The sequence below is a fragment of the Ananas comosus genome, linkage group 12 (genome assembly GCF_001540865.1).
Source record: "Ananas comosus cultivar F153 linkage group 12, ASM154086v1, whole genome shotgun sequence".
Taxonomy (NCBI): Eukaryota; Viridiplantae; Streptophyta; class Magnoliopsida; order Poales; family Bromeliaceae; genus Ananas; species Ananas comosus.
In genome coordinates, this window is record NC_033632.1 from 2,915,381 (window position 1) to 2,926,475 (window position 11,095).

Below are 11,095 nucleotides of genomic sequence, written 5' to 3' on the forward strand. Positions count from 1 at the left end.
ACTATTGAAAGTATTTAGAAACTAAATTTTATAATTTTTCGATATCATTTATCTATCAAACAAGTATCTAAAATTGAACGGCTGAAAATAAAAATCTCATGAAAAAGATGAAAAAAATTTAAATTCAAGATTAGATATATTGATCTTACTCTAAATAGTGAAAAGAATTTTCTATAAAATTTTCATCGCATTTGATTGTTTTACACCGTTAAACTCACAAACACACCACATCGCCCATTAAAATTGTCAATTTAAGATCTTTGATCACTAGTCAAATGATGTCGAAAAAATTTGAAATTAGTTTCCAATACTTTCAATAGTGTAGATCAAGTCTAACGGACCCGATCGTCGATTTGGAAACCGCATCAATCGAAAACAATTTGGTAGCACGGAGCGCTCCGTGCTCCGATAGCATAGTAGCTCGAACTCTATATATATATATATATATTATATTATTATATATATATATATATATATATATATATTTAACTGAGCTACTATCGGTAGTAAACTGCTCGGTTTACTACCGATTTGGTTTTGATGATAGAGCTGCAAATCGACGATCGCACCGTTGAACATGATCTAGACCATTTAAATTTGATAGATTTTTTGGCATCACTAAACGAACGATAAAGGGTCACAAAATTCATATTTTAATGCTAATATGGTGCGTTGCTCGTTTAAACTATAAAGTTCAAATCAACTAAATTTTTGTTAAAAAATTCTTTAAACTATTTAAAATAAGATCTAAACTCTAAATCTCAAATATAAAAATTGTACCATCACTTTTTGAAGGATATTCATTTCCAGCCATTCATTTTTCTGTTCACTTGATAGACAAGAGAACAATATCGAAAATGTGTGAAATTTGATTTCCAGATAGTTTAAATAGTTTATATCATGTTTAACGGTGCCGATCATCAATTTGGAAGCTCTATCATCGAAAACAAATCGGTAGTAAACCGAGCCGTTTACTACCGATAGTATTCTAGCAAAACTCTCTCTCTCTCTCTCTCTCTCTATATATATATATATAAGATGTTGTTTTGGATTCAAATTTTACTATTTATTTGGAGTGCATTAATTGGTTAATTAATTGTGTGGTTTGGATGGATCAGGAATGTGTTCAAGCTTGATGAGTTGGGTGTTGAGATCATGAGGATTGCTGTCCCTGCTGCATTGGCATTAGCAGCTGATCCATTAGCTTCTCTAGTTGACACAGCATTCGTTGGCCGTTTAGGTTTGAAATCTCCCCACTTACTTTTCATTTTTTTTTGTATGTTTGACCTTCTATACCACGTGCACTGATAGGAGAGATAACGAAAGAGATATAACAGAGAGGAATTTATGCTATAAATGGCGGATGTGAAAATTAAATCTAAGATTCCTTAGAATTGAGGAGGTGCTGAGGGGTTTAGAACTGACTCTGATACCATATTACCCACAAGTTTAAGTCATAACAAATTGTAGATTACTGTATAGAAAACGGTTTACGAAAAATCATAACAAATTGTAGATTACAGTATTCACTTCTTATGCAGTAGAAGAAGCACTCTACATAACACTTGTGGTCTGTCATGCCAAACAAGTTACTACTATCTTTTCTCTAATGTGTAAATTTATTTGATCTTGGTTCTTTGGCTCTTACGTTTTTGCGACCGTTTGTTGTTTCGATACTTCGAATACAGGTTCCATGGAGATTGCCGCCGTAGGGGTTTCTATTGCCATATTCAACCAAGTGTCAAAAGTTTGCATTTACCCCCTTGTTAGTGTTACGACATCCTTTGTTGCAGAGGAAGATGCTATCATTAGCAAAGGCGTCGAAGAAGAGAAAAGCGAAGATTTAGAAAAAGCTTCTTCTGCAGATAATGACATGAATGAGTTGCCTTCTTTCAGTGGTATCTGCACTGCTTTGCAGCCAATAACTTTCATTTTCATCCACGCAGTTCCGAAATTCACTTCAAAATGACTGCCTCTGAGATATAATCCTAGTTGCCTTTCCTGGTGTACTTGTTCAGATTCTGAAAGGACATCGTGCGGCAACGCATTCTACCTTGCCACCGAATGTGTGAATGTATCAAGATATGGATGTAAGAGGAAATACATTCCGTCGGTTTCGTCGGCACTAATAGTTGGCGGAGTTCTCGGACTTCTTCAGGCCATATTCCTCATTTGTGCCGCGAAACTGGTTTTAAACATCATGGGGGTGAAGCATGTGAGTGTAATTCATCAGTTGCCAAATTATAAATATTCTTTTCCTTACTCATTTCTTTGTTCGTAGCGAAAAAGGTTTGCTAACTTCGTATGGATTTTTATGCTTATGTTTGTCACAACATCAGAGCATCTTTATGCAGACACATGTTTGAATCATTTTACTGTTCCATTGCGATAGTAAAAATTAATCTTATTTTCGTGTTCTTATGTTTCTGCTCGCGTTAATTTGTTACTAAATGTGAATGCAGGGTTCCCCTATGTTAACCCCCGCATTACGATACTTAACATTGAGATCTCTCGGTGCTCCGGCGGTTCTCTTGTCCTTGGCCATGCAAGGCGTTTTCCGAGGGTTTAAAGACACGAAAACCCCTTTATATGCTACCGGTGAGTACACACCGAATTATACGGCATGTTTTTGCTTTCATATATCATCTACTATACTGTTTAAGCTCCACCTTTTCTTTTTTTGTTTTCTTTTCTACATTACAGTGGCTGGAGATGTGACAAACATTATATTGGACCCGATTCTGATGTTTGTTTTCCATCTGGGTATCAGTGGCGCGGCAATCGCCCATGTTTTTTCTCAGTTAAGTTTCATCACTAGTTTTCTTCCTGCGTCATAGTTCATATACACTAAGTTGCTATGCCAAGATGGTGTTTGTTGATTCATAAACTAACATGAAATGTTTCATATCTTGTAGGTACCTCATAACAACAATCTTGCTATGTAGACTGGTGCGGCAAGTTGATGTTGTGCCACCTAGTATTAAAGCTCTAAAATTTAGTCGCTTTCTCCGATGTGGTAAGATTATTTGTTTCTTATTTTGAACTCAGAATCGTTAATAGAAAAAGCTTAAGTTACGAAACCAGTTACTGGAAGGAATATATATAGAGAATATTATTAGCCTTCATATGTTCGATTTGGTGCGACAATTCTTTTTTCATCTTAAATTCTAAGTGCTTTTTCAGAAACATCGAAAAGTCCTAATTCGAATCCTTGTCACTCTTTTTATTAGTTTTTGATTTTGGAAAATGAAGTAAGTTAATTACGCTTTCTGGAACGCAGGATTCCTGCTGCTAGCAAGAGTAATAGCAGTGACATTCTGCGTTACACTAGCTGCATCTTTGGCTGCTCGCGACGGGCCGATCATTATGGCAGCTTTTCAGATTTGTTTGCAGCTTTGGTTGGCGACTTCTCTTCTTGCCGATGGATTGGCTGTTGCTGGACAGGTACGAGAATTTTTAAATATTTTTGCTTATATTCTTGATTTGCACTCTCAGTTTTTTTAAAAATATACTTGTCGATGAACATTTCTAAATTGCCCTTCCATTACATGGCCATGATTCGAAGTTCTAAACAATCAATGCAGAGTTTGGAACTACAGTGAAGGAATGGTTAAATGCTTAACCTTGAAAAGTTGAAAAGAGGGCTAAAGTTGCAAGAGCAATATGTTTATTTCTTCCGCTTAACCGCGTTAATTATTCCGACGACAATTATAAATTGTATTATATATAGTACATTCTTTTCTATGTTAATCGGATTTCAGAGAAAACCAACTGCAATTATCTTCAGGCAATTCTCGCCAGCGCATTTGCCAGGAAGGATTATCACAAGGCAGTAACTGCTACATCCCGCGTATTGCAGGTTCCTTAATTTCTAATTATGAATATTCTCTGATTTATTTTTCGATCAATCACTCATATTTTAAACACTTATTTTGCAGTTAAGCGTTGTTCTGGGGATAGCCCTCACAGTTTTACTCGGAGTTGGAATGCAGTTTGGGTCCGGCATTTTTACGAAAGACGCCAATGTCATGAAAATAATCCATAGAGCCATTCCGGTATTTCTCTAAATATCAAGTCAAACATGTTGGTGATAGAAAGACTGTCATATCAGTTTCTCTTACGAATCTGAAATTTCGTTTTTTTTTTTTTTTTAATTATGGATGATTCTTCATAAATCAGTTTGTTGCCGGTACGCAATCGATCAACTCGTTGGCTTTCGTGTTCGATGGCGTCAACTTTGGAGCATCCGATTACACATTTTCCGCATATTCTATGGCAAGTCTTTATCTATCTTTGTCTAAAATTGTATTGTTTTTCTTAAACATCAATCAATCTAATTATACACTTTTGTTGAAGCATTTTTATGGTTGAAGTGTCATGCAATTTACTCTCTTCAGGTTGCGGTGGCAGTGGTAAGCATTCCTTCCTTGATATTTCTCTCATCACATCTTGGATTTATGGGAATATGGATTTCACTGACGATCTACATGAGCTTACGAACTATTGCTAGCACTTGGAGGTATCATATCTTATCTTCTATAAATGTCATCTCTCTCTCTTTGTATGTAACTATTAAAAATGTAACCAAACTGTGCCTTAATTGTCGACAAACACCAACCATCTAAACCCCCCAAATCTCTGTATAAATCTTCGTTGTGCTTGTTTGCAGGATGGGAGCAGCAAGGGGTCCCTGGTCTTTTCTGCGAAGATAATTTTTCTCCTCACAGTAGGTCGTAATATACAAACTTGGAATAAACAGGACTAGATTATCTTTGCACTTCACAAAAAGGCTTGTGCATAGAGGAGATATATCTCTACACAAGACGAAAACATAAAAGAGGGTGTTACTTACAACGAAGATGAAGATTCACAAGCCATCGCACACTCTCAACAACAAAAACATTTGAGTGATCTTTCTTTGTAATATGTTAGATTGAAGCATTCAGTATGAGACAGCACACATTCAAAGATCTTACACCTTCTATTTCACCTTGTATAACATATCTTCTGTAACCTGTATGTTTGCTATTTCGAGCATAATCAGCTTATTCTTACTGCTGGTTTTTCATTTTTCATCTTAAACATTTGGTTCACCAACTTTAACATTGATTTCATGAAAAGAATAACAAGGTACCACTCGAAAAGGATTGATAACCACATAATAAGATTATAATATGAAGTTTACAAGAATAATTATGAAACCGGTGCCCGAGCCACAGTAGAAGATACAAGCCCCTATTTGGAGGAATTTCTGTACGAATATTAATGAATTCTAAGATGTTTAAAAGGTTTTCCAGACGAAAAACTATATGGGTGTCTCACGTAAAGCAAGTGACATCCTTGAATCAGTGTCCCTTCAAAAGATTCAAAACCAACATAGAGAACATTTTGTTACAACATTAGATCCCATGAAAGAAACAGAGTGAAATGTTCATGCCCATCATCGGTTTAGGTCAGTTGTCATTTTGAACTTCCAATAAATTCGCTGTAATGTTCGGAAAGGCAGATAGTCTGAACCCTGAAATGATAAGAACTGGTGATTTGGAGAAACTTCTCAAGGAATTTTTTTTTTTTTCTACACAGCAACATGTATATACCTGGCATAACAACAATTGCTTTTTTCGTCAGCGAATGTACCATCGAACAGCTTTTCTCCAGAACGACACATCAAAGCCCAGGGCCATAGGTGCATCTTCAATATAACTTCTCGAGCAAGGTGCATGAAAGCTTCGAGAAAATGCCAAAATATCCAAAACAATAGCTCAAAGATGCCATGGCGACCGCTTCGATATCCGTATCTCTATCCAGAAACTGTTCTGAGGTCCCACAGGGTTTATTCTTTCCTTTCATTGTCTTTCCAAATTCATTATCCTCACTGGCTTTCCAAGTTTGGACTTGTCTTCCATCTTAGCGAGTTCTAAAGCCCTTTCACAAATGGGAAAGCACTTCTCGTCCCATGAGTCCAAAATTATACCCGAGCCTATGCAGACATCACCATCGTAGAAGGCAGCGAACTGACCCGCGGCTAAACCCTGGTCATCCTCGGATAAATGCACCACCAAGGAGTCTTTATTATCATCTTCAATTGACTCTTTGGTTATTGTGCAATTGTAAAAGCCAGGGCCATGTCGCACCTAATATTAACAAAATTTTCTAGGTCAGCATATCTCTAAGGTAGGTATTAGTCCTCCTTTATAAAACTCTTACAGGCATAGTTATCAAATATTAAGGATTGAAGTTATTGATGGAGCTCAGTATACAGCATCTTATAGGTTATTTACGAGCCAAGAATAGAAAAGCTGTCAAAACATGGTGGATTTAAAAAACTACACTAGAAATTTTTTTTTTATTTATTCTTTTCATTTGCAATTGCGATAGGTTCATCCCACAGTCTAGCATCAGCAAACATGAGCATGATACTTATGTCATATTAGTAACCGAAAAGTTGGCATTTTTTACCTTGCATTGAAGCTGACGATTATTTGCGGGTGGTGAACCACTGAACCAATTTAAAGATCCAACATGAAATGTGCGCCTCCTCTTATCCAATGAAAAATAATTTCTCGAAACAAAAACCACATTGTTTTGAGCATCCTTTTCAACAACATACCTATAGAACATATGTAAAGAATTTGTGAACAACCTAATTGTTGATATTGATTCTTACGTGTGGCAGCCGCAATGCAAACTCGTCATGTCCATTCCACTTATTTAATGTGATTGTTGGGTAAATAAATCTGGTTCAGGTCAAGGCTCTCAACAATATTTTCATTTTCACTTTCATCTGTTCCCCCCCTCATTCTCGCCAGTCACTCGATTCATGGGTTGGCTCTGGTCAAGGCGGGCTGGGTCAAGTTCAAATTAAAGCTACACGGTCTTAAAATGCATCCTCAACTGACCTAAAACCCTCCCAACCTGACCGCTGCCATCCCTTATTTTTATCCTGAATGTAATTATAATATGACAAAAACAGGGATTAGAGGCGTATTAGTGCATACCAGGGTCCACCAGGAAGACGGAGGCCTTGGCGCTGACCAATAGTATAAAACCAGAAGCCACGGTGTTTACCCAAGTAATCTCCCGTCTCAGCTTCAAGTAGTACTCCTTCCATCTCTCCTATATGCTTTGCAACAAACTCACTGAACTTGACCTATAAGTAGAATGTTTGTTAAATAGAATTTAGTCAGAATAACAGTCGACTTGTTCCCAAAATATTAGACCATTTTGAAATCTTTCTAATAAATTAAAGATGTTAAGTGAAAACTTATAGCGATTTCCTTTTAGTCTAGTCTGTCAGAGCTAACTCATGCCACATATGTAACACTGGAGGTAGCCACCAGGCTATGACACTGTACAATACACTACCTAACAAATTTAAAACAAGCGCTCCACAAACTTGATGAGTAGACAGCTGAACACAAACAATGTAAACTAATCTCAAGCTCGGCTAGTTTAACAATCAATCTGAACTCAAGCCATCTCATTCAATTTTGAGTCCAACATGAGCTTCTCACGAATGGGGTTTTTAAGGGTGTCCTAGGAAAGAAATTTTAGTAAGATACTTATTTGAATGATCTTCTATTGCATATGTATTATTATGGAACTTAATTATCATTTAGAAAAGCATTAACATGACATGTAAAAGTAAAAGAAAAGAGCTCCAGAATCCACCTTTCCAAGGAAACATATTCCTTGAGAGTCCTTCCGGTCCCTATTCGGTAGGTCCAGCATAGTTGCTAACCTACGCACTTTATCCTGCAAATAGAAGTTCAAAGAATAAAGTTAAACATATTAAAAGACTATAGGGTAACAATGAAGATATCTTCTTTCTCTTTTCCTGGAGGAGAGAACAATTGATCTCACAACTAATCAAAAGTAATTATATAGTAAGAAACTACAATTACAAGAAAAAAAAAGAAAAAAGAATAGTTGGAAATAATTTATTGTAACCGAAACGATTACCCCCTTGCCTAACCTTTTGCATGCAGCCAAGTGGAAAAAGAAGCCTTTTAAGCTGAAACTGAGATAAATGTGAGAGAAAATATGTTTGATCCTTGACCTGAAATGGCAAGGACAAGACATTTAGACTATTGAATTGCAACGATGCAGTGATGATAACCAAGGATAAGGGCATGGGATAAATTGAGAAAGATGTATAGATAAATTCTCATTTCTCACCAAGACCAATGCAACTAAAAACATCACTTCAAGTCCAGCATGGAGTTGGATGTTCATGGACATGCAACAATGACGGATTCATTTGATCCAACGGTAGCTATTGGTTTGGATTTGAGGAAATAGTTTTATAGATGACTGTTATACTCCTGGTTATTCTTCCTGTCTTTCCTTTTTCCTCGCAACTTTACACAAATAAGATGTGGCCTGATCATCTATTTATCATTTGAACATGCTTATATCATTGCAAGGAGAAGATCAACTATGCAGTACAAATTTGACTTGATGCAACAAGAATATACAGAAAAAGCAGATCAAATATAACCGGCTCAATTACCATGTCTTGTGATAATTTTAGCACAGATGGCTCATCTCCCAGCTTGGGCAATGAGTGAATAACATGAGCATAATGTCCAGAAGCAATATAATCAAACCCCATATTTTCAATGGCTTCTAGAAAAGCACCTGTACAATAAATGTGAAAAGGGAAAAGGAGCAATATGAAGCATGAAAATCTTTAATATATGCTATCAGATCATATAGCTGAACTGCTGAACGTACCAAACTTGATTCTTGTATTACACAGAACATCAGGATTCGGAGTACGGCCACTACGGTACTCAGTTATAATGTGAGAAACCTGAGAAATCAAATTGAAGGATACACTACTTAATAGCATAAACCATCTAATTAATGTAAAGTTTCTTAGAGTAATATGCTTGTAACGCTTTCCAGATGCTTTGTTAGGATGCTAGAAAGAACAAATTTAATTATCACATTTTTACAATTTTCCTGGGCTGCAAGTATACAAAGAGGGCGACTGAGGTCCTTACCACATTGTTCCAGTATTCATCTGATAGATGGACAACCTCCAAAGGCACATCAATCTATATCCCAAAGAAAACATTGAACAAGTAAATTCTCTTTCATCTTTACATCATTCAACAGATAGACAATTAAACTGTGCACACCTATTACTAGAAGCAAAGGAAAATTGATAGACAAATGATTCATTAGCATAAATATTGCAAAACAAACAAAAGACCAAATGTAAATGAACCAGATCAATAATTGGATATTGCATGACAAAGATTTAAGTGCCCATCAGCACGGGCCATCCCACCATGCCATACTGTGCTGATAATTTATCGGCATAATACGACTCCCATGCTAATGGCACAAGGCAAAACCCTCTTTTTTTAGAAAAAAAATAGCAAAAGTTATTCCAATAAAGTGCAAAGATTTGATAAAGATGTGTAATAAGCCATTAGAATATATTAGTGCCAAATATGTCCCAATTATTGCAATTCTTTAGCATCATTTTTCATAAGCAAACTAGAGCTCTCCTATATGCAATGTACATGTTAATGCATTGTGGTATCCCATGCTAACCCAAAAAAACCTTTAATACGACAAAATCAGAAAAGTATTAGACCTGATCACAGACAGCAGTTGCATACTTCAAATCGTCATCCCATGGGCATTCAGACCAAAAGTTTCTGAAGTCTTCCTACAAAGTGTTCAAGTGAGTAACAGTTGCAACTCATCTGTAAAGTTAAAACCTTCAGATGAAGAAAAACAAGCATAATTTAAATTGTTCATTCGCTCCAGCTATCTAGTCAACATAACATTCTCTTCAAGTGTATCATACATCCAAGGTTGAACAGATAGTCATCGACACCAAAAGCCTTGAAAATCTATTCCTATATCTACAAACTAGACACAAATACATGAAGCATTACTACACAAGAGTTAATAAATGAGAAGGAGAAACAAAGAGAAGAATCAGCAGTGGGCGTTATTATTCCGCATGTGTTACTTAAAAACCTGCCAAACAAAAAATGCAGATGAACTTCATAAAAACCAAGGTTTCATAAAAGGAGAAGATTCTACTTTTTGTCAAAAAACCAAAATTTGTCAGGACCTCAATTGTTACAAGCCATCTCATCAAAATTCATTTTTCTTCAAGCACACAAGTATAAAACAATTCCGCGGAACAAAAAGGTTGTTAAGGCCTTGTTTGGTATTGTACTATTGTTACTGTTGTTGTTTTAAAAAAAATTAAATAAAGAAAATTATAATGGCATTCCAACTCTTGTTATTATTGACTAGCTTACAACGCAATCCGAACCTATGCCAAAAGGCATTTCAAAAAAAAATAGAAAAAAAAGAAAAAAAAAAGAAGCAAAATGTGACAGCTAAATTTTTAGCTTTCCTACCATTGTGATGGCGATTTCTATCGAAATATAAGAATTAAACAAGTAAATCATAAAGTTCGGCAACAAAAATACTTAACGAACTAGGCGGAGATCGAAAATGGGACCTGGAACCAGATCTTGAGGTAGAAGGCGGTGCAGCGGTGGCCGGCGGCGTGGAGGAGGCGGAGGGCGACGCTGCTGTCGACGCCGCCGCTGAGGAGGACAGCCACCCGGAGTCCCCGCTCCCCCGCCGCCGAGCAGCCGAGGTAGGGCTTCAAATCCACGCCATTAGAAGGGCTCGGAGGAGGAGGAGGAGGGGGGGGAGGAGAGGTGAGCAACGGAGTAGCAGAAGAGGAAGAGGAGCGAACGCAGAGAGATATGGGCGAACTCCTTGTCGGAGGAGGAGGGCGCGGCGAGGATGGAAGAGAATGGAGAGGTGTCAGGGTTTTGGGAGTGAAAAGGTTAGGGTTTAGAGCGGAGAGGAGGAGGCGAGGACGCGTCGCCATGGCTCTCCGCATGTGCTCTACCTCCTTTCTTCCTTTCGGTTTTGGGTTAGGAGACTTGAAACTACACTAACCGCTGCGATGGTGCTCAGTGTGTGTATGTAAATATATGTAGTGTTCCTCGTAATCTCTAAAAAATAACTGTTTTTTTATTTCTCTATATATGCTGTAGGTGCATAGATGGATTGCACTGATTTCAGAAGTCGTGTTCTGTACTTT

The 11,095-nt window shown here is 37.0% G+C and overlaps 2 protein-coding genes across 3 annotated transcripts; one reads left to right on the plus strand and one right to left on the minus strand.

Moving 5' to 3' along the window:
* LOC109718136 (protein DETOXIFICATION 42-like) lies at window positions 1,084-5,054 on the plus strand. 2 transcript variants are annotated; one of them, XM_020244159.1, is made up of 13 exons: window positions 1,084-1,240; window positions 1,689-1,898; window positions 2,019-2,215; window positions 2,463-2,598; window positions 2,704-2,800; window positions 2,916-3,016; window positions 3,281-3,444; window positions 3,788-3,859; window positions 3,939-4,055; window positions 4,180-4,275; window positions 4,398-4,412; window positions 4,511-4,519; window positions 4,670-5,054. In XM_020244159.1, the coding sequence occupies exons 1-13, from the start codon at window positions 1,156-1,158 to the stop codon at window positions 4,763-4,765; spliced, it is 1,395 nt and encodes a 464-aa protein (XP_020099748.1). In that variant the 5' UTR covers window positions 1,084-1,155; the 3' UTR covers window positions 4,766-5,054. The 2 variants fall into 2 exon arrangements, with proteins under 2 accessions (XP_020099748.1, XP_020099747.1); XM_020244158.1 differs by having other exon boundaries at window positions 1,086-1,240; window positions 4,398-4,519.
* On the minus strand, window positions 5,146-11,006 carry LOC109718135 (tRNA-specific 2-thiouridylase MnmA). Its single transcript, XM_020244157.1, has 11 exons — window positions 10,499-11,006; window positions 9,611-9,685; window positions 9,009-9,062; window positions 8,737-8,815; window positions 8,513-8,640; window positions 7,976-8,059; window positions 7,672-7,755; window positions 6,999-7,150; window positions 6,460-6,610; window positions 5,598-6,134; window positions 5,146-5,518 (listed from the first exon to the last, which is right to left on the minus strand). Exons 1-10 carry the CDS (start codon window positions 10,889-10,891, stop codon window positions 5,847-5,849), a joined length of 1,488 nt encoding a protein of 495 aa, XP_020099746.1. The 5' UTR covers window positions 10,892-11,006; the 3' UTR covers window positions 5,146-5,518; window positions 5,598-5,846.

Excerpts from the sequence above, each read along its gene's own strand:
- LOC109718136 (XM_020244158.1), top strand. The coding sequence starts at position 1,156 with ATGAGGATTGCTGTCCCTGCTGCATTGGCATTAGCAGCTGATCCATTA. Across the intron at positions 1,241-1,688 it reads AGCATTCGTTGGCCGTTTAG|GTTCCATGGAGATTGCCGCC; the intron begins GTTTGAAATCTC and ends CTTCGAATACAG. Across the intron at positions 2,599-2,703 it reads AACCCCTTTATATGCTACCG|TGGCTGGAGATGTGACAAAC; the intron begins GTGAGTACACAC and ends TCTACATTACAG.
- LOC109718135 (XM_020244157.1), bottom strand. The coding sequence starts at position 10,891 with ATGCGGAGAGCCATGGCGACGCGTCCTCGCCTCCTCCTCTCCGCTCTA. Across the intron at positions 9,686-10,498 it reads ACCTCAAGATCTGGTTCCAG|GAAGACTTCAGAAACTTTTG; the intron begins GTCCCATTTTCG and ends AACACTTTGTAG. Across the intron at positions 6,611-6,998 it reads CGTCTTCCTGGTGGACCCTG|GTATGTTGTTGAAAAGGATG; the intron begins GTATGCACTAAT and ends TATGTTCTATAG.